The sequence below is a fragment of the Rhineura floridana genome, chromosome 3, assembly GCF_030035675.1.
Source record: "Rhineura floridana isolate rRhiFlo1 chromosome 3, rRhiFlo1.hap2, whole genome shotgun sequence".
Lineage (NCBI taxonomy): Eukaryota > Metazoa > Chordata > Lepidosauria > Squamata > Rhineuridae > Rhineura > Rhineura floridana.
In genome coordinates this window covers 175,805,020-175,827,605 of record NC_084482.1, presented here as the reverse complement: position 1 = coordinate 175,827,605, position 22,586 = coordinate 175,805,020, and the positions used below count along the sequence as shown (strand labels likewise).

At 42.8% G+C, this 22,586-nt stretch overlaps 1 protein-coding gene and 1 long non-coding RNA gene across 17 annotated transcripts in view; one reads left to right on the top strand and one right to left on the bottom strand.

Annotated features, from left to right (window-relative positions):
* FRMD4B (FERM domain containing 4B) overlaps positions 1-22,586 on the bottom strand; it is a 349,437-nt gene that overhangs the window by 219,742 nt on the left and 107,109 nt on the right. For 3 of the 14 annotated variants that reach the window (XR_009761528.1, XM_061618635.1, XM_061618641.1), the window contains exon 1: positions 9,198-9,816. The exons of 4 other annotated variants lie outside the window; for them this stretch is intronic. Coding sequence is in view for 8 of the 10 variants with exons in the window: in XM_061618635.1 (XP_061474619.1) it covers positions 9,198-9,359 (162 nt within the window). In the remaining 2 variants the exon portion in view is untranslated. Of the gene's footprint in view, positions 1-9,197; positions 9,817-9,876; positions 9,912-13,880; positions 14,020-22,586 lie in introns of those variants that run through there. 7 more of the 14 variants (XM_061618639.1, XM_061618636.1, XM_061618637.1 and 4 more) reach the window with 4 other exon arrangements.
* Positions 10,384-22,586, top strand: part of LOC133380749 (uncharacterized) — a 44,613-nt gene continuing 32,410 nt past the window's right edge. For 2 of the 3 annotated variants that reach the window (XR_009761530.1, XR_009761531.1), the window contains exons 1-2: positions 10,384-10,532; positions 10,659-10,780. This is a non-coding gene — a long non-coding RNA (uncharacterized LOC133380749). Of the gene's footprint in view, positions 10,533-10,658; positions 10,781-13,938; positions 14,074-22,586 lie in introns of those variants that run through there. The other variant, XR_009761532.1, reaches the window with a different exon arrangement.

The following is a 22,586-nucleotide window of genomic DNA, read 5'->3' as shown; positions in this document are numbered from 1 at the left end:
TCAGTGAAGAGCTGGAAGATAGAGGTGAGTCTCTGCGTCCAGTGACGTTTCTCCCCTCCCCCGACTCCTGTCACGTGCTCATTGCCTCCCGCGCCGTGCACCTGCCGTGGCTTCCCAAAAGATTCGAAAGTTGTCTCTCTTCAAGACGACCAGCCCAAGGCGCATCCACCGCGCCCTGGCGACTCTTTAGGAAGTTCTCCTTCAGTCCTTCAGGGCCGCCTCCTTTCTACATGCCTAGTTCTTCTGTCTTCCCCTCCCCACTCCGAGCCCCTGCACGCTGCCTTCACCCTCCCCTTTTGAGAGCTGCCTGCATCAACTTTCGCCTCACAGACGTCCCGTTAGTGGTCAATTCATCTCGCCGACCAATAAATCGCTACTCTTTAATTCCACTAAATTCTGCTATGTCACTCTTACAGCCAACTGTATGCCTACACCCCACAATTTATCACTTCTTAGACACTCGGAGCTGCCTCCTATCTATATCCCCCGTTACCTCCTGTAGCGGCTGGGACTCATTTTGACTTGGCTGAATCCTCCAGCTTGAATTCCACTTTCATCAATTCCTGGTTCTCTGCCTCTGAGTACCTCCCGTACTTTGTCTCTGGCCCACTGAGCTGTTCTTTCCTCACAACTCTGTTCTCACAACTTGGTCGTCCATTGTTTTATCACCTTAGGCAGCCATCTGAATGACCATTCTCTATTCTCTGGCTATTTTTAAACTGGGATTCTAACTCCTTACCTGAGAGTAAGCCCAATTCAACAGGGCTTGCTTCTGAGTAAATATGGTTAGGGTGGTGCTGTTAGTTGCTCTTTTTATAACACAGGCACATGCTTTTAACAAATGCTGTTCTCCCAACCAGGCAAATTCATTGTTGAGTTTTTTCTCTTTTTATTTTATTTAAAAAGAAATAGAGCAGTGGCTGTCTTCAAAAAAGTGTGGGTTTCTTTGGTGTGTGTGTGTTTTTAGTGTTGAGCCACCCCAGTCTTCAAAATGCAATTTAAAATGCGTTCACTAAAATGCAAACTGGCATCTCAATGGATTGCAAATAAAGGGCATTATTTTAGTCATTTCACTCCCCTTCCTAGAACGAAGGAACATTCAATCCATTGTCTCCCTATACAGGCACCTGCCAGGCACGTACCGTATATTCCAGCGTATAAGACGACTTTTTAACCCAGGAAAATCTTCTCAAAAGTTGGGGGTCGTCTTATACGCGCAGTCGTCTTATATGCCGGAATATACGGTATTTGCAATGATTTACAATCCTGTACATGTCTACTCAAAAGCAAGCCCCCGGAGTTCAATGGGGCATACTCCCTTGTAAGTGTATACAGTATGGCAACCTTAGTGATATAGCTAGTTATTCATTTTCAGTTTTAATGGTATTTTATACAACTGTACTTTTTTGCAGAACGGGGGGGGGAAAACCCACCACCACTCACACACAAAGAGATAAGTAATTGTACCTGTCTCAACCTGAAACAGGGAAAAGCTGGAAACATAAGGTTGAGAACATTGACACTATGTGGAGCTAGCTGCCCATACTCAATTAATCCCTCACCTACACTGTATGCATGTGACATGTGATGTGATGTGACAATGTGATGTGACAATGTGATGTGATGTTTCTGGATTCTACACTCTGGATCCTGAATAGGTAGACTGGGGGCTCGGCAGGCCTGCTCTATGAATGTGGTCTCACTCTTGGCCATCTTTGGCACCTGCAGAGAGCTGCTGTTGGCCAGTTCGAATTAGAACATGTTAATGTATAGTTTCCCACTCTGAACATTTAGGATGGGGACAGCTACAAAAGAAAGAAAGAAAGAAAGAAAGAGAACATTTATTTTCTATGAAGATAACAACGTTCACTAAATTTCTTGTGATGGCTTTTAAAAATACCTTTCAAGGATTCCATCTGCTGCATGTGAAATTTAATGTATCTCGTGCACAACATCAGCACAGAAAATGTATATTACACATACACAGTGCATAAGGGAACACTGTTTTTAAATTGGCCCATGCACTTCCATGAAGGAAATGAGATAAATTCAGTCTGGAAATGAAATCTGTCCAGAAATGGGGAAGGCAGGGCAATACAAAACGTTATTTCATTCAGTCTAACTTTTTTTCTCAGAAGCAAAACATATTTCACAAGCTGAAGTGGAAATATGCACAGCTGAAATAATTGGAAAATAATTGGAAAATTGTTTTTAGGAAGTTGAATGAGCAACCATTAATTAGCAGGACAGATTTTGACTTATTTTCATTATTTCAGAATGTATTCTAATGATGTATAATGATTCAATAAAGTCCATTTTTTGGAAAGAGAATGAACATAATGCTGAAAGTTTTCTTTGATGTGCTTGAAACTTCTTTGGCACAAAGTTTGTACTCAGGTGTGAAAAGAAAACATAGGAATAATTTCAGCTGTACAGTTTCTGTACTTGTGTTTAAACAGTGAGAATGCACAATTGAACAAATAAGCGTCCAAGATGTAATACAAAAAGCCATATCAGAAAAGTCAGGTGTGAGTCTGATGCCAGTCTTTGGCAGTACTGCAAAATACATGGATCAAATGACTGGGGGCCAGAGGTATTCCTAAATCGTCCAACATTAAGTTAACGATTATATTCAAAAGGGATCACAACTGGACTGAAAACATACAGAGCCCGTAAATATTATAGCTCAACTGATCAGAGATCAGACTTTTTACTCTTAACCTCAACACTTCCTTCCTTCCCATACATTAGTGCTAAGCTTACCTTGCCATTTTCGCCACGATAAAGCTCTGCTTTCAACCAAGGAGGATGGTGTAGTCATTTGTCAGGTCCTAGAAAAAAGGCTGCATTTCTCCTTTTTCTTTATCAATTAGTCTTGACTACAACAGCAATCCTTACTGCCTGATTCTCATGGGGGGGTTAATTGGCTAACCTTAGGGGATTGCTAAGCCCTCTGCACCCCCTCTTCTGGAGCCCATGTCAGATGATGCAGCAAGAGTCACAAAAGTTTTACCCTACTCCATACCATACCTTCCTTATTATGTTAAAGCCTGCCTTTACAATGATAAAGGCGATAGAGAGCTAATGGAGTTAACTGAACTTTATACCATGACTTAAAATAGGACAATCCACATATAAAAGATCCAAAAAGATGCCTACTCAATCTTTATCTGAAAACCTCCAAAGAAGGAGATTCCACAAACCCTCCATACAGCTAATTCCATTGTTGAGGTGCCCTTACAATCAGGCAATTTGCATTTAACTCATAGCTAATGTTTAATCAAAAGTTTAGCTCTATACAGCTTAAAGTCCATGGACATGGAAATGTACATTATCCTATGCATGTCTGAGGTCTGCATAAATACTTGGAAACGATCAGCATGTGCTCATTAGCAAGAGATGATAAAATCAACACACATACTACTCAAGGCAACAATCCTTAGTACAAATGCTACAGAATCAACTCCAATGAAGTCAGTGGGACTTACTCCCAATTTTTTAAAAAAAATAAATGGGATCAGGTTGTCAGTCACAGCAGCACTGGTAAACATGGCTTTTTTCATGTATAAAATATCCACAACTGTTGCAAAGAACTTCTAAGTAGTATGCTCCAAATTATATATAGAGATGAAACGATTCCACACAGAGGTGTTTACTTTTAAAAAATGAAGTCTAGTGGAATCCAAATGAAAATAATTATAACAAAAGGGTTAAAGTGGCTAAAACAGACTTTGTAACCATCCAATCTGAACAAATGACAACTGAGAATATTAGATCTGAACAATTTTGAGAGTCAAAGGGCTAATTGGCCTTCAACACTCATTTGCCCAATTGCCCAATATCTTGCAGGGATGTTTCAAAACTAATAATTTCCCTCTTCCATCTGGAAAAATCATTGTATAGGCCTTCCCTTTTTTGTATGCAATATCATTTTGGAAAATTAATAGAGGGTGGGGTGGTAGAGGAAATGGTAATGGTGCATGCAGCTGTCCAAGCTAGCAGGGACAGAATTACAGGAAACAGAAATTACCTATTTCTTTATTTCTCTTTTGCAAGGTAGGTGAAGAGCAATATGCGTACATTGCCAAGCTTCTTTATTGTGCTTAAGTACTCTGTCAGCAGTTTCTCCACCTGACCTAGAAAAAACAACCTTCCTCAAGTTAGAATGAGCTCTCTCTCTCCAGCAGTGCTTCCCAACCTTTATGAGTACGGGACCCCCTTTGTAAGCTCAAAAAAAATTGTGACCCCCGCACGGTAATTGTAATTTTAGTATCTGTTAATTGAAAAGAATTGTGCATGGCAAAATCCATTTCCATTAAAAGCTCCCTGCAGACAGGAAGGTGTTGCTTTCGTTTCTTAATACAAAGGTCCAATCAAATTGGTATACCCCTTCCCCCCTCCCACAGTCTGAAGATGTACAGTTTTGTCTCCCAACACCAGTGGGTTAGAGTGTTGGACTAAGATCCAAGTTCAAATCCCCACCCAGCCATGAAGCCCACTAGGTGACCTTGAGCCAGACACAGTCTCTCAAGAGCCTGACCTATCTCACTGCGTTGGTGTAAGGATAAAATGGAAAGGGGGGAGGAACCATGTGCACCACCTTGAGCAACTTGGAAGAAAGGTGGGATATAAATGCAATAATAATTAAATACATTTCAGCTGCTGTATGTGGAGTTCAGCCTCAGCCAACCTGCTGACCTTTTTAAAAATAGTAAAGCAGCAGCAATGTGACAGTGGTGGGGATGCTAGATTGTGAAGACAAAAGGATGGATAGATTGAGGGGGGGGGTTAGTGCTTTTAGGCCTTTTGATGATCATCAGAACTGATGACTTGGTTAGCGTGCACTTGGGGAACAAGAGTGGAGCAGAAGACAGATCAGCCCACACACAAACATACCTGTCCCTCCTGAAAGCATATGCAGGTATGCATGCACTTGGGCACATGGGAGGGGGGAAGCCCTCAACTGCTGCAGCGTCTTGGAGAAAGAGATTGGGGGGGGTGAGGATAGGTGGAAAAAAGGAGGGATGCTGGCACACACATTTAGCCTTAGAGATGGTGGGCGAGCAAGTCCTAAGCTTCCTCACTGCTCCTTGGCTCCACCTGGGCCAAAGGTGAGATCTGGACAGCTTCACAAATAATTTTTAAAAGGAGGTAGCGGTGAAGCATGACCCAAGAAAGGCAGGCAGGCAGGCTGCCAGAAAGGAAGGGGGAAAGCAGCCTTTCCTTGCAACCTTGCTTCCTTTGCTTCATGAAAATTCCTCTCTTCCCGTTCTGAGCAAGGGCATCAGCAGCAAGGAGACGGAAGTGTGAGGAGCCTGGAGTCAGCCATAGTAATCCCCTCTTCTTCCTGGTAGCTCTGCCCTCAGCCTCCTTCGGCATCTGCCACATGCTTTATAGGCAGATGCCTGCTCTCGGCATGCTTGTAAGACGCTCTGCCACTTCAGCAAAAGGCCTCCCCTCTTGTTTGGAGCAAGGGGGAGGTGTCATCTGCAGCGGCAGTGGGGAGCAGACAGCATTGAGGAAGTGAAGAGTTTTATTTAAAAAATAATAATTTATTTGCTGTTTGCAGCCCTCCTGGATTACTATGCAGCCCCCCAGGGGGTCCCAGCCCACCAAAACACCAAACTGATTGTGCTAAGTATGCATGGGTTTCCTTGGGAGGCCGTTGACCACAGGGACCATAACATGATGCTAAAAGGCATGATTTCCCTGCAGAAGAATTAAAACATTTTTGAAACAGTTATATCAGGGTAACCAGGAACAGTGTCTTTCAATCACCAGATGCCTGGGTAAACAGGAATGTTTTTAAAATTTATCCTGAAAGTCAATAATGAGGAAGAAGGGCACTCCACAAATAGGGAGCTGCCACTGAAAAGGTCCTGTCATAGATCAGCACCAGCTGGGCAGCCTCCAGTGGCCCCCAGCCATATATCCTACTTTACAGTGGGCAGTTCTCTATTTGAAGGCCAGAAGACAGTCCTCTCTTTGAAAGTACCCTCTGCTTGAAGGGCTGTCCATCCAAGTGTGTACCCATAAGAAGGGAGAGCATTGATGTTGCTCATCCACATCTAGCACCTGGGCAGCAGACTGAGCAGGCACAGGCCACATGGTCATAGTCTTCCCAACCGTTTATGATCTTTATTGTATTTCTATTTATATGATAGTAAATTTGCATCTACACATAGAAATTAGCATATGCAAATTTTATGCAAATATCTATCCTCTTTTGACCTCTTTTTTGGTGAAGTGTAACTATTGCAATCAAGGTTTCTAATCAAAGGAAGAATTCTAATCACATTGGGTTGAACATTATTTATTTATTTCATTTATGCATTGTTTCCCATAAAACATCCCAAAGCAATTTAACAATAATGATATAAATATCTATAGATATACACAAACAATTTCAGCTCATTACGGATGCAGACTAGGATTAAAAAAAACACTTAAAAGGTTTGTTGGGAAATGAAGATCTTTGATAGGTGCCAAAAAGGCAACAGAGACTGTGCCTGTCTGATATGTAACAGGAGAAGTTCCAAACATGGTTACAATCTCCCTGCAAACCTTCAGTCTCAACTTGCAGAAGCTGGGGAAAAACGGCAGGGATTGGCATTTATAGGGACATTGCAGGTAATGCTGGCAGGCATGCCCCCACATGCCTTACACAGAATATATATCCTAGGCTAGGTGGACAAACAGTCTGACCTGGTGTGAGGCAGTCCAACATCTATTCTGCACCCTTCCTTCAGCTACCTTGTTTCGAGCTGCATGCCTCTTCGCTTCCCTTAATTTTTCCCAGTCTCCCCTAGGAAAGTACTATTCCTACCGTCTATGTGAAGTTTTAGTCTTTGCCAAACCGACAACATTCCCTTCCTCACAGTAAGTAAATTGCAAACATTCTGACAGCCTTGTTCAATGCACACTTGGAATGTTTATTAACATTCTATGTTTTCACAGCAACTCAGCTAATCACTGGCAGAAGCACAATACAATATAGATTTGTCAATAATTACATGTGAACATCTATTTGTTTATGTTTGAGCATAACATCAAGAAACAGGATATTTTAATGCTCCTAAATTTATTCTGTGCCAAGGAAGCACACAAAACTTTAAACGTTAAGATGGCTGGGGATCAGATCATATCTCATCACACAAGAAGAAAACAGTTTCTCTGTCAATGGCTCGAAATAACAGATTCCCTGATAATGACTGCATTCTGTGCAGCTATTAAGCTCTGGGCAAAATGACTGCATGCAAGCTGCAGTGTTCTGGAATGAGGGTGAAAAAAGCGTACAATGAGGCGGCAAAGCTGCTGACAAATCTTTCCAAACTGAGTGATCCTGTAAAAGGAGGTAGGGTTGATCATTTGGTAGTTGGGCAAGGCAAGGGACACATTTAAAGGTAAGACAAGATGGTGGGTCACAAAGGCGACTAGATGTCAGAACAATTCCCATAGCTGCCACTGCAACGTTGTTCTGACTCCACCTATCCTGCCACTGTCCTCTCAATAGATCCTGTGGGGATGGCTGTGGGGGAACCACATACATACAATGCAGTTTCACTTGCATCAGTGTGAGAAATGGGGCTTGATTCATCAACCAGGAGCCTTAATGCTCATCTGTTTGCTATACACAATCATACTTTTTTTAAACTGATTCACTTAGCAGCTAGTTTGTGATTTAAATGTGGGGGTCTGAGATTCAGAATTCAGATTTCTTCCTTAGTGGCCTTGAACATTACCTACAAGCTTAAGTGGACTGTTGTGAGAAATATATACAATACGAAACTCTCAAAACCATCACCAGTGTGTATAGTGGATAGCTCTTTCCCTGATGGCCACTGTGATACTCGAAACAACTTCAGAGACTCAGCTCTACTTAATGGACTTACTCCTAGGCAAGTTTATATACCAGGGGGTGGGGAACATCAGTCCCAGAGACTGAATATGACCCTCCTTGAGTGGGTTCAGCTGGCTGAAATGTGTAACTAACTGTGGTCATGCCTCTTGCTTGTCTGAATAGGGGTGTGTGTGTGCGTGTGTGTAGAAACCTCTGACTATTGTGTCACTAGAATATAAGGCAAGACTTACATCCATTGCTTCACCCACTTTTGCCTCTGACCCCACCCCCCAAAGAATGCAGCCCCCCAAAAGTTGTTTACAAGAGAATGTGGCCCTTGGGCTTAAAAAAAGTTCCCTATCCTTGGTGTACAAGCTTGCAAGCTTTGATGTAGAGCTAGATAAAGGTAATGTATTATAAGGAACAAAAGCCGTTCATCTGGATGCCCTACTTCAAGTGAAATTCAAGGACATGAGCTACTTTCATAAGGCCAGAGAAGGTCACACTACACACTACTAGCCGTACATTAAGTAAACCATCCATGCATTCCCTTTTAAAACCACACACTTACATATGCACACAACAGGTTAGATATTTCAAAACAATTCCCCTGATGCATGAAACAGCACTTTCACGTGGAAATTGCACACAACAGTTGGGAGAGTCAGAAGCCTACACCTTATGTCTTATAGATTGCCTTTCAAGAAAATGCAGATTTTAATAATAAAAGTTTGTTATGTGCCTTCAAGTCGAGTTAGCTTTAAAACAATCAGAGTGGAATACTATGGCATTGCACTATGACTGTGTGGCATAATATATGTAGTGCTTCCAATTTACATTTCTCTCATCCCAACATTGCATGCTCTGCCTGCTTGCTTGATGGGCATGAAGGGCAGAAACTAAATTAACCCTATTGGATTTAAAAGCATGTTGTGGCAGCGAAGGGCTGTCTGTTGGAAAGGGAGAGAGATAGAAAGGGCAAACAATCCCAATTAACAATTTTAAAGCACCATTGGAGGGCATTTTGCCCTGCAAAAGTTTCAAGAAAGCATCATATTTTGAAAAAGCATGTGTATTATCAAGTCAATCAAGTCACATGAAAACAGAAATATCGCCACCTCAAACTTCCACACTGCCTGTCTTCCCAGAGGTTATGAAAATATAAATCTGTATAAGCTCCACATGCCTTTCATACCTTTCATGTCTAGGAATCATATATATTTTATCCAAGAGCATCCTAGAGGTGAATTAGTTGGGGTTAGTTACAGATGGACTTGCATCTTTTTCGTCTCTTCTCCCCCCCCCTTTTTTTGGCTAGGCAGTACAGAGGAATAATGAAAACAGCCAAGGGCTTTACCTGATAAACATCCCTTATCCCACACCATGTTCTGAGCGCCTGGTGGCATCCCCTCACTCTCTGCGTGTACCACCTCCTTAACGTCGAGACCGTCAAGTTCCAGACAAATCGGCTCCCGCTGAAGAGCAAGTCTTCAACTCCACACATGAACACTGAAGCCATGAGCTGCAGCTTCAAAGCCTCTGTCCGGCAAAGCCACGCTGCTCCCTGCCTCTTTATACATACATGTTAAAAAAAAAAGTTTCTGCTACAGCAGACTCATTCTATACTGTGCGGAAAAGGGTAGGTGTGTTTGTGAGAGGCCAGGGCCAAAGCTTTACACAAACTCCTCATTCACTCTGCTTCCTGGGCAGACTCCCTGCGTGCCCTGGCGTTGCTTGAACTCCGGCCAACGGCTCAGGCTTACACAGCAGCCTTCTGTCCTTCTTAACAGCTTATATAAATCTCTGTTAAGCTTCAGTAGCTACCACTATGGATTCTAATTAAAAGTTTAACCCATTCGTGCTGTGCTGTACATGCCTCTCACAAGTATCTCATATGAAAACTCCTGGTCTTGGGGGGGGCAGGGAGAGAGAGAGACCACAAACAATTCCTTTCAAGTAATTCAATACTCTGTTCCCTCCATTACTCTGATTGGACACACGCACGTAAATATTCAAGGCACAGTCACTTAAGTTACCTTCAACATCGCTTTCACTGCTGTAAAGGGAACAAAGCTGTCACTATCTTGTTCAGTCAGTTAATAAATAAAAAAATTAAGGGGCATGGAACTTATTTAGCTGTCTCTCTCTCTCTCTCTCCCCCTCCCTCACACACATACACACACACCACTCACAGAACTTTGAAATCTTGTGATAAAACCCTCTTTTTTGGTTTCTGGTCCCCCCCCCCGAAACGAGAACAATACATTACTGAATGCCTCCTGCTTCTCTTTACCATGAGCTTTCTACACACACTCACAGAAAACCATCTCACTAGCTAAGAGCATAATAATTTTGATTCTCCGTTAAACTAACTGTAATCCTCTTAATGCAGCATGCACAGCATTAGAGAAACAGAACAGCTTCACGCAGGCTGAGCCTTTCACCATGCAGACCACAGTAAATAAACACTCTGTGAAATAATAGCCCACAAGAGAATCCCAGGCTTGCCTCAGTAGTTGGTATAAAATTAGGCTGCCGAAGCCCAGCCCTTCTGAGTATTAAACCGTTAATGCAAGGGGGGGGAGCGGGGGAACAGTGCCTTTCATTTTACAGGCAATTTCCCTGTAAGGCTCTAAAGGGTCGCAGTTGCTCAGTGCTGCAGGAAACAAAGGAAAATTCATCTTTTTAAAAGGTATCTTGTGGGATTCGGTGTTTTCTAAGCTTTTGGGGGTAAGGAGGGAGGGGTGAGGAAGACAGGGCTTCCCTTGGACTGCTTTCCTAACTATTAAGTAGAGGCTCTTGTGTTGTAATCATACAGCTCAACAAAAAGAGTGGAGCAGGAAGAGGAAGTGGCTGAGGAAGATTACAGGAGTACATTGTGGAATCGCTGAGATAAAGAGGAGATAGCTGGCCATGGAAGCATTCATGAATGGATACTGTGTAAGACCATGTCATTTTCTAATATTCAGTCAAATTCCCTGTGAATTTTTGAACACAAGTTTGTTCATTTGCAGTACAAATAACTTGTTCACATTAAAATAGCCCTTTTTAGTTGTTCATATAAGCCATGGCTCACATCAGCCTTCTCTAACCTGGTGCCTTACAGATTTTCTGGACTCCAACTTCTATCCACCTCAGACAGCGTAGCCAATGGCCAAGGGCAATGGGAGTTGTAGTCCAAAAAAAATCTGGAGGGCGCTAGGTTGAGGGAAATTGGAGAAGAAACATTACCTTAGAGCTGCCTGCATTTGTGGAGGTTCACTATGTATCTTAAAACCCTGATTTTCTAAAATACACAAGGAGCCACTGCAGATATAGAAGAGTCCCTACTTCAGACATTAGTCCTCCAAATCGTGGAGGGTGAGCGGAACAGTGATGGAGGGGTGCAGTTATCACCCTCGTTCCTGCTCTCCACCCTCCTCCCACATGTTCATTTAAGGGCAAGCCATATTTGAATAGGGCTAGTGGCATACCTGCCACAGGAAATACCAAGTTTGATTCAAAATATTTACAGACTAGGAATGGGGGGGGGAAGAAACCAAACATACACAGAAGGTGAACTCATATAACTCATACAATAAAATGTTATATGGGTATAAGAATACAAATACTTTCCTAGAAACTTGGTTTTGCTTTATAGGAACCAAAGTCCTAGGAAGAATTCATACAGCAAGCCAGAAAGGTTTCACTCACTCTTTTTATTTTGTAAGATGGTGAACATGATTAATGCTTATAACCAGTACAATTGAATATCCTTCTGTTGCTTATATTATTCGTGACTTTATTAAAATACTGTATGATTGAAAAGTTTATTAAATACATGCAAAAAACTTTTTAAAAAACTTCCCAGACTTCATAACGCGAAAGGGGGGGATTTATACAAATTTGAAATGAACTAAATTAGCATATGCCAGTAACCACACAGCAAGGAGGGGGTTCTGAAGGAGTGGCAGCCTTATATACTATAAGGATGTACTGACTGAAACTCAAGAATCATCTGAAGTTTTCTCACACGTAAATAAATAACGAAATAGGAGGCTGCTTCTTTAAAGCCACAGATACTTTCATGGAATAGCTAACACATCAGAGTGGTAAACCGGGCTGAAAGTCAACAGAGACCAATACAATGTTTTGCATTTCATCAACAACAACCATCACAACAGCAGCAGCAGCAAAAATCAAATGCACAGATATTCACTTGGTAGCTTTACATGTGAAAAGGATCTTGGGACTGTTATTGATGACAAGCTGAACATGACTCAGCAGTGTGATTCAGCTACAAAAAAGGTGAATGTGCTTATAGGCAGCATTAGAATCTTACCATAGACAGCTTTTTAAAATTAAATTATCTGACTATTTAACAAGTGAAAGTTTGGTTACATGGGGTAAGAGACAATGATCCTGGTTAATAGTTTCCCTTAAAAAAGGGATCAGATGGGTTATGTAAATAATCTCCAATAATTCTACATTTAAAATAAATAAATGACCTACAACCAGTGTCAAGGCTATACCAGAATTGCAGGCGGCCTTATTAGTAACAAAGGTGAAGTGAGGTGAGCTGGAGCCAGGAAGCTAGAGAGCATTAGGAAAGAAGTTCTCAGTTAGCCAGGTGAGGATGGAATGTAAGAGTCTTGGTATTTCTAGTTGGCTTGGCCCATGACGGGGCTTTCTCCTGCCTGCTTATCATAGGAGCTGATGTTAGGCATTCCCACCAGGAAGGGGGCTCTGAAGCTCAAATATACATTCTCCTGGTCTCTGAAGTTCCGGGCTCTAATCCTGTATTCTTGGAGTTTGTGCAAGTTGTAGTCCTTTGAAATCATTCAAATGGAATTTTTCAATACAAAGTAGTTACAATTTTGATCTTGTTTCCCTTCGCGCAACATTCCTGTGAAGTAGGGTCTAAGTCAGCAAGGTGTCCAAAATCAGAGGGAAGCGCAGATTTGAACTTGGACTCCCACAGGCAGGCATCATACCACAGTGTATCACAATCCACAATGGCCTGTTTGTTGTCCAACCTTCCTTCATTAAACATGTTTTTTATATATATAATGATTACGTCATAGACCTCTGAATAAATACCAAGGAGATTTGGACTATATAGGCAATTTCGCCTCCTTTTATGAAATCTTGCAATCATTTTTAATAGTCACACATAAAGTAGTAACTGTTTCCGTAACAGAACTCCAAGTTTCAAGTTCCAAATGTTATTTCAACACTTATTATTTTCAACCATGTTTTTGCTCACTGAATTTCAACAAAAATGAGAAAGAACATCTGCACTATGATAGCAAAGTTTCTTAAAAAAGAACTAGCAGGGTAAACAAAAACTTTGTGACATCTGTACACAGTAGCCCAAGAATTTTTAAGCTGAAACATAACATGGAAAAAATGGGGAATGATAATTTAAATTGTTTGAATTCCAGGGCCAACAAATAGCTTTAAAAAAAAGAAATAAAATCTAATTTCCACCCTAATGCTCTCAACTCACATTTTCAAAAACCAGTCCTGGCTAATACTTGGCAGTCATCAACATAAAACTAGCCAATATTTCTACATGTGTTGATCCAAAACCATGGGCTCAAAGGGTTGTGTGAATAGAACCATAAATACTTCCATACATGGGAAATGTAAATATCTTCATTTAAAAATATACCCGTGTTTTGAAAAATTAATCTATTAGTTATCCACATGGCTGATATAACTGGATGCCAATATTTTGCACTCCTGCAACAGAATTATCTTCTCTATTTCTAATTTAGGATGAGATGTGATTTAGATGCTTAGTAATATGATACTACCAAATACAGGAAATTATGGTCCTATACATTAATGACAATTAAGGTTGGCTTTACAAGAACTGAGATATTAGAGAAATGTTCAAAAGCATGAAGAGTGCTTAAATCAACAATATAACCTTAAAAATGCCAGTTTGGAATATTACATCATGATCCTATGAGAGACAATATATGCATGGTGAAAGATGATCATACCCTTTAGTTCTTCCATTGGGTGTAGCACAAAAAAAAATGGAACTGAGTACCTGAATCAGTATGTTACCCTAGCAATGGTACAGCATCCTCAATCATACTTCTGCACAGGCTGTTGCCCCCAAGAGATCTCCTACTGTATGTGGGCATTTGCACAATGTAGAGGAAGTCCTAAGCAGTCTGGGAGCAAAGAAACTTGAAGGACCTCCTAATCCCCTTTGAACCAGCTGAGAACAGCTAATAATCTCCTCTAGATGCTATCACCTGTAGAGGTAAGTGGATGACTACCAGAGAGTGTATTTTCTGTGATTGCACATGACTATGGAACTCCTTCCCAGAGTTGGCCGAAGTCTGACCTGCTTCAGTATTTCATCTTGATGGCTTAAATTTAATGTATTGTAGTGTTTGGTTTGTCTGCCAGCCAAGACATATAATAATAATAATAAAATAATAAAATTTTATTTCTAGGCCGCCTATCTGGCCGAGTTAACGGCCACTCTAGGCGGCGTACATAGACTAAAATATAACATAGAGTAAAATATAACATATAATACAAGACAACAATAAGTATACTCAATCCGAACCTACCCACATCTTACAAAATTTAAACTAAATTAAACAGAGGTCTCAAATGCCGGCCTAAAGAGCCATGTTTTCAGTCCTCGGCGGAAGCCTGTCAGGAAGGGGGCATGGCGGAGATCATAAGGCAGAGAGTTCCAGAAGGCGGGGGCCACAATTGAAAATGCCCTCTCTCTGGTCCGCACCAGCTTAGCTGTTTTGACTGGTGGGACCGAGAGAAGGTCTTGGGAGGCTGATCTCGTTTGGCGGCCTATCTGGTGATGCTGAAGGCGTTCCTTTAGATAAACTGGACCAAAACCGTATAAGGCTTTAAAGGTTAAAACCAACACCTTGAATTGGGCCCGGTAAACAACTGGTAGCCAGTGCAGATCTTTAAGTACTGGAGTGATATGGTCTCGGCGGCGGCTGTTCTTGATCAAACATGCTGCCGCGTTTTGTACCAGCTGTAATTTCCGGACCGTCTTCAAGGGTAGCCCCACGTAGAGCACATTACAATAGTCTAAGCGAGAGGAGACCAGGGCATGTACCACCCGTGGGAGCAGATGGACAGGGAGGTAGGGTCACAGCCTCCGTATCAAATGTAGTTGATGCCAAGCTGCCTGGCTCACCGCCACCACCTGAGCCTCCATGGACAGCTGGGAATCAAGAACAACACCGAGGCTGCGAACCTGGTCCTTCAGGGGCAATCTTACCCCATTCAACACCAGGTCAAAATCACCCAACCTTCTCCTATCTCCCACAAGCAGTACCTCGGTCTTGTCAGGATTCAGCTTCAGCCTGTTTCCTCCCATCCATTCACTTACGGCCTCCAGGCACTTGGAAATGGTATCCACAGCCATCTCTGGTGAGGACTTAAAAGAGAGATAGAGCTGAGTGTCATCCGCATATTGGTGGCACTGCAGCCCAAATCCCCAGCGGCTTTATATAGATGTTGAATAGCATATCTGTCTAGTTTGATCTGAACATACCTTACAAGCTATAGAATTAGTTAATTGTTGCATTTATTTATTATTTGTGTATAATGGGTTTTTAAAAAATATCTTTTTGTGGTTTTCTTTCACAGCGGTTGATATTTTCGTGGAATTTTGTCAAGCCACTTTGACTGCCATTTGTCAGAAAGGTGGCATTTATTGATTTACAAAAAATCTTTTGAACGTGTTGCTAGGATGGGGGGGAGCAAATGCTAATATGCTATTGGATTCACTTACACTGCAATCCTATGCATACCTACACAGAAGTAAGTCCCAGTGAGTAAGTAGATATAGGATTGCAGCCTTAAAAAGCAGTGGCTCTCCTTTGTTTGGAGCATTTAAGCAGCAACTTAAAGATGGATGGCCATCTGCTGTCAGAGATGATGTACTTGCAAGATGCCTGCATTCAGCAAGGGGTTGAACTAGATGGCATCCAAGGTCCCTTTAAACTCTCCTCTTCTATAGATTATAGCCAACTAAATAACTGTGCATGCAGAACAACTTCTGTGAGTGCAAAAGAATTTCTCCTCCTGCTGTGCACCCCTGAAATCTGTTGTTGATACAGCGGATGCAAAAATTGTTTGCCCATTTAATAAGCAGATGCAAAAGTGCTCCTGAAAAACAAGCAATATTTTGTCCTGACCACCTTGACCCTAAATCACTTCCAGGGTCCCTGCATAACCCACTCTTTCATATTTCTGTAAGATGACTATGGAGGGAAGCACATTCTCCCCCATCCCTTTGCTCGTGTTTCAAGTTTTGATAGGTTTTTTATTTGCAGCGGTTGCAAACAAAGAAAATTGCTTCCATTTCTGGTAGCCTTGTAGGAAAAGAAAAGTAATGTTTATTTTGTAAATTGGGCTACTAACAGGGAAATGGATGATGGAACATGTGCATGTGTGCGTGCGTGCATGCGTGCACAGAAAGCACTGAAAATTATGATGATGATGAAGTATTAGGAGATTGCTTAATTTTAATGTATATTTATAGAGATGTTTTCATTAGTTTATTGCTTATGACTGTATTTTGTTTTATTTTTGTAACTGTTAGAATGAATCATGAAATTTTTCAATGCTGTAAGCTGCCTTGAGCATGGCTCAGCTGTGGAAAGGGGGCATACAAATAAACGATGATGATGATAATAATTCAGCTCCTGTACTGAAAACTCAGGACTATGCATGTGTTTTGAGGCAAAGCAACTGCTGCATTTTAAGCAGCCAATGTGATGCCCTCCATATGCTATAGTCCACAAGATATGGAGGTCACCATGTTGGTTAACCCTGGTGTAGCGACACACACTGTGGTTGTTCAGTGATGAATAAAATCTCTGCATGCTCAGAAGTACTTTTCCCCCTCTATATGTCATATGTGAAGCAGCCCACAGATCACATATGCCTCCCACCCAAATATTGTTGGACTCAACTCCTATCAGCCCCAAACAGCATGGCCAGTGATCGGGGATGATAAGTTCATGGATGGGGAAGCTTCAGCCCATAAGCCAGCCTTGGCCCACGAGGCCATTTTCCATGCTCAACTACCCCACATCCAGGGCCGGCAGCAGAGGGTAGCCGGGTTGGGACCTGGCTGAGGGCCCCTGAAGGGCTCCTTCTTAGGGTAGGTGGGTAGCACTCCCTTCTGTGATTCACAGCAGTGTCAGCTCCCAACCTTGCCGTGGATTGCGAGAGGGAGCTCCTAGGCACCACCCCTACTGCCATGCAGGCCCACAATGCCTGCCTGAATGTCCCACCTACCTCTCCCTTGACATAAATGTTGGTTGCGCTGCGGGCGCAAACCTGCCATCAACCAAGATGGCGGCCGAGGTTTCCCTAAGGGGCTGATGCCTCTGCTGCCATCTTGGTTGATGGCATGCGCATGTGCCATCAACCAAGATGATGGCGGAAGCATCAGCTGCTTAAGCAAGCCTCCGCTACCATCTTGGTGGTTGTTTATTATTATTATTATTATCCCACCCTTCCTCCCAGCAGGAGCCCAGTGCAGCATGGTTGATGGCAGGCATGCACAGGCAGCATTCACCAAGGGAAAGGTAGATAGGTGGAGCATGTGTGCATGTACAGGGGCATGGGACAGGCTGGTCCCCAAGGACCACAGCATGCCTGGTGCCAACCCTGCCCACATCTGACATCATATGATGCAGCAGGTGGAGGTGTGGTGCAGGAAGGGCAGTGTTGTGCACCTGGCTTCCCAATGCTGAGTATTGCTGCTGCATACCAACAAGGGCAGGGGCGAGGCATGGGGAGCTCAGCAAAGTGCAGGCATGGTGACAGGAGCACTGTATTGGCTTCGCCACTGTGCCTGGGACTGAGTGGAGGTCCCTGTGCATCGCAGCAACGCTTGGCGTTGGGAAGCCAGGTGTGCAACACTGCCCTGTCTGCATCATTCCACCAACCACTGCTGATGAGGTATCAGGTGTGGGGCAGATAGAGATGTGGCTACATACAGCAGGATTGAACTTCCCCAAGCATCAGCTGATGCATGAGAAATTTAATCCTGCATGGTTCAGGCATACTCATATAACATCAGATGACTGACAGGTGCATAGTCCTGCCTACCTGTCAGAGTTGACCAGCAGAGTGGAGAAGATAGAGATCTGGTCAACTGGGCTAAAAGGTTCCCCACCCCTGAATTAGATCATTTGGGGAAATTTTACTTGTGGCTCTGTACTCTGCAAAATATCACAGAGTGGTTACTTGAAAGTGGGCATTTTCTGCCCTTGCTCCTGCACTGTGGAATGCCCTTCTCTCTGCTATACGTGAAGCATCACTCATCAGTTGCTTCAGATGTCTTTTAAAGACTTTTACTTTTGCCCAGGATTTCCCTGACCCATAAGACTGAACCCTGTTATTACTGAATTCCTGTTTTTATTATATTATTTTATGTTGTATTCCAGTGTACAGCTTAGAGATTTTTAAATAGTTTAGAAATGCTAATAAATAAATTAATAAAGGAGTTACAAAAGGCACTGGAAGTTAAACTCTGTCCTAACCACTGGGTCACTCCCTCTACATTCTGATATATATGTATACATATATATTTTAGATTTTTTTCTGGCTACAAACTTTTAAGCCTATCTAGAAACTAGATAGATAGCCTATCTAGAAACTTTTTGTTATTTTTTTTTTTAAAGTGGTGCTTCTCAGAAATGTTGTGGCAAATACCACTCTCTGTACTTTTCCCCTGTATTTATGCAGAATTGCGGAATATATACACTCTCCCATATTTACAGTGTCCACTGTGCCTTTACAGGATCTGTTCAAGTTTCTCTGAAAAATGAAACCTGTTTTTTTATGCATTTTATAGCTGCACCAAAATAATATTGAACTCTATGGAAAGAGTTACAAAATACTCTTCTAAGCAGATTTTAGCATTGGTCATAAATGCAGTGTAGCACACTTGAAAGCGATTGGACTTACAGTGCAATCCTATGCATGTTTACTCAGAATTAAGTGCCACTGTGCTCAGTGGAGTTTACTCCCAGGTAAGTGAGCACAGGATTGCAGATACAAACGTGATTAACTATGGTCTGGATTATGGCAGCCATTCCTCCCCGCTTGCCATACACAAAAGAAGTTGAAACCATATGGGGGTTCCCATATCCCATATATGAGATTCTGCTGGCTATTCTCTGAACTGGATGGGAGTTGCAGTTTGCTGTTAATTTTCTAATCCCCTGCAGCTGCCTCCAGCTAATTTCTGATCAAAATTTCTCTGGTGATCACTCTGATAAGTCACTGGGAAATAACCTCAAAGGGCTTGACACCACAGGAGATGATCCTAGTGGGGGTCTTTTGTGCCCAGTGGGGTACATCTGAAAGACCTGGGAGGTGCCCTTGGCATTTTGGAAATTCACAAAACATAAAAGAGAAGTAAAAGGAGCCAGGTAATTATATCTGCATGAAGTATTTTCATGGCTGAAATAAGATAGTGGAGCCCAAGAGCTATTCTGAATTTATTATTATTGTTATCTTACAGCTTCATTACTCTGTGGAAATTGGGAACATAATTGCAGAGTGATCTAAACAATATGCAAAGAAAGGCTCCCTACTAGGAAGTGGAGAGTAACCTTCCACCTATCTTATGACACTGTTTATCTGTATTAGAATTCTAAGATGTATCTTGTTCCATCACTTCTATTAACAACCTTCCCTAACTTGGTGTGCTTCAGATGTTGTTGGATTAAAATTCCCATCATCCCCGATCATTGGCCAAACCACCTGGGGCAGATGGGCATTCTAGTCCAAAACATCTTGAGGGCACCAAGTTGCAGAAGTTTGGTCTGTGCAGCCTTTCCCAACCTTCAGGTACTCAGATGTTGCTAGACTACAATTCCCATCATTTGTGGCCATTAGCCATGGTGGCTGGGGCTGATGGGAGTTGTAGTCCAACATCTGGAGACCCAAAGGTTGGGAAAGACTGGTCTATAGCATCCTCAAACTTTTAAAACTCAAACACTCCACATGGCATAGACAATGACAGATTGCGATGATGTGGCCAGCAACGTCTCTTCTCCACCCTTGCCTTTTTTGGCTTATTAAGGCTTGCTGAGGAGGTTTGACCAAGTGGATCCAGGGTGTGGTCAACAAATCATTGCAGTAGGCAGTGGTTCCAGCCGCCCTGAAAGAGGCGGTGATCTGACTGCTCCTGAAAAAGCCCACCCTGGACCCATTGGTCTGCGACAATTACCGACCGGTTGCAAATACCCCCTTCTTAGGGAGAGGGTTGTGGCACAGCAATTGCAAGTACTCTTAGATGAAACAGATTATCCTGACGCATTCCAGTCTGGGTTCAGGCCCGGTTATGGGACTGAATTGGCATTGGTCACCCTGATGGAGGACCTTTATTGGGAGAAGGACACGGGGAGTGTGACCCCGTTACTCTTACTTAATCTCTCAGCGGCTTTTGATACCAGTGACCATGGTATTCTTCTGGGCCGACTTGATGAGCTGGGTATTGCAGGAGCTGTTTTACAGTGGTTCCAATCCTAACTCCAGGGTCGTTTTCAGAGAATAGCATTGGGTGATTGTCTTTTGGCCCCAGGGAGTTGTGTTGTGGAGTGCTGCAGGGTACCATCTTGTCCCCCATGCTGTTTAACATCTTTAAGAAGCCCTTGGGAGTGATCATCAGGAGATTTGGGACAAGGTGTCAACAGTACGCTCATGATACACAGCTCTATTTCTCTGTAACATCTGAATTGGGAGAGGCCGTGCAAGCCGTGGACCACTGCCTGGACTCGGTGGTGGGCTGGATGAGGGCCAATAAACTGACTCTGAATCCTAGCAAGACAGAGGCGCTGTGGGTTGGTGGTTTCTGAGTTCAGATAACTGGTCAGTTGCCTGCTTTGGATGGGGTCGTACTCCCTCTGGAAGAGCAGGTCTGTAGTCTGGGAGCACTCCTGGACCCATCTTTGTCACTAGAGGCCCAGGTGACCTCAGTGGCTAGGAGTGCCTTTTACCAGCTTCGGCATGTAAGACAGCTGCGACCGTTTCTGGACTGGGATAGCCTGAACACTGTTGTCCGTGCACTGGTAACCTCCAGGATAGATTACTGTAATGCGCTCTATGTGGGGCTGCCATGGAGATTGGTCCGGAAGCTGCAGCTGATGCAAAATGCGGCAGTGAGACTGCTCACTGGGGCAGGGTATTGCCAACATGTCACCACACTGCTGAAAGAATTGCAGTGGCTGTCCATTTGCTACCAGACCAAATTCAAGGTTCTAGTTTTGGTGTATAAAGCCCTATACAGCTTGGGACCAGGATACATGAAAGAGCATCTTATCCCATATATACCCAGTCAATCACTGCTCTCTGCAGGTGAGGGCTGTGACAGCCTTTCCTGGCTCTCCCTGTCAGGTTCCTACCTGCGTGTGGCTACTGCCTGTCACTAGGCACCACCAGGGACTCCACCAGTCCGGACTGTCCTTTTTTATTGTTTCTCTCCCTGCTCTAGCACAGATCTCAACAGATCCCCCTGCTAGGCAACTACCAGTCACGTCCTAATACTAGTATTCCCAGAGACTCTGAATACTGGTATTGTTATTCTCTTCACCGCTGCCACCATTTGTTACAGTTCCCCTTCAGCCTTGGTCATTACCTTACCCTCCCTTCTGGTCTGTGAAACCCCAGCCAAGGATCAGGCCTTTGGTAAACCAAATTAAGTATTTATTAAAGATAACAAAGCTAACAAGATTAACAAGATTTCTTCTTAAGGCACATAAGCATATGGTTTTACTCAATACTAATCCAAACTCCACCCCCCTCCTTCTTCACTCTCTCCTGGCAAACAACTCTCTAAACCCCACCAAGCAACCCACTCAGTTTCACCTCCTCCACCACCACTCTCACTCTTCCTTTTATACGTTCAGCCATTTTAAACACTCAGCCAATCATCTAGCATTCTACTGCCCATTCACTCCCCCTCCTCTTTCACTCCACTTACCATGTATCTTCTGAACAACCAACACTTACCATATATACATTAATATAGGAACATCACAAGGGCCTCCTGCAGATACCACCTTATCAGGACGTCCATTCCGCACAACCTAGGAAGCAGACCTTTAGTGTGGCGGCACCTACCCTGTGGAACTCCCTACCGTTAAATATTAGACAGGCACCAACTCTGTTATCTTTTCGGTGCCTATTAAAGACTATCCTCTTTCAACAAGCCTTTTAAGTTGCGACCTTATCTCATTCTGCTTCTGTGTTGGAATTGCTTTTCAATATGTTTTTAAACCTTTTTTTAAAAAACAATATGTTTTTAACCTTTTCTTAAACAATATGTTTTTAACCTTTTCTTAAACAATATGTTTTTAACCTTTTTTAATGATGTCTTCAAAGCTTTTAAAAATGTTATTAAAGTTGTTTTGTTTTAATGTATTTTAAAGTCTGTTTTTACGATGTTTTAAAGTGTTTTTAGTGCTTTTGTTTGCCACCCTGGGCTCCTGCTGGGAGGAAGGGGGGATATAAATCAAATAATAAATAAATGACAGGGGCTAAGCTTCCTGTACCTTCTGTGATGAACAGCTCACTTGGATATGGCCGGTATTGGGTCTCAATATCTGTTAATCCCACTGCCAGTGGATGTGGCTCAGGTGACAGTCCTGTCCCTTGTATAGTCTCAGGGATAAGGGACAAATGTGATGGTCTCTACAGAAAGTTATGTTATCCTACCCTGAACCCTTCTGGTCTCAGG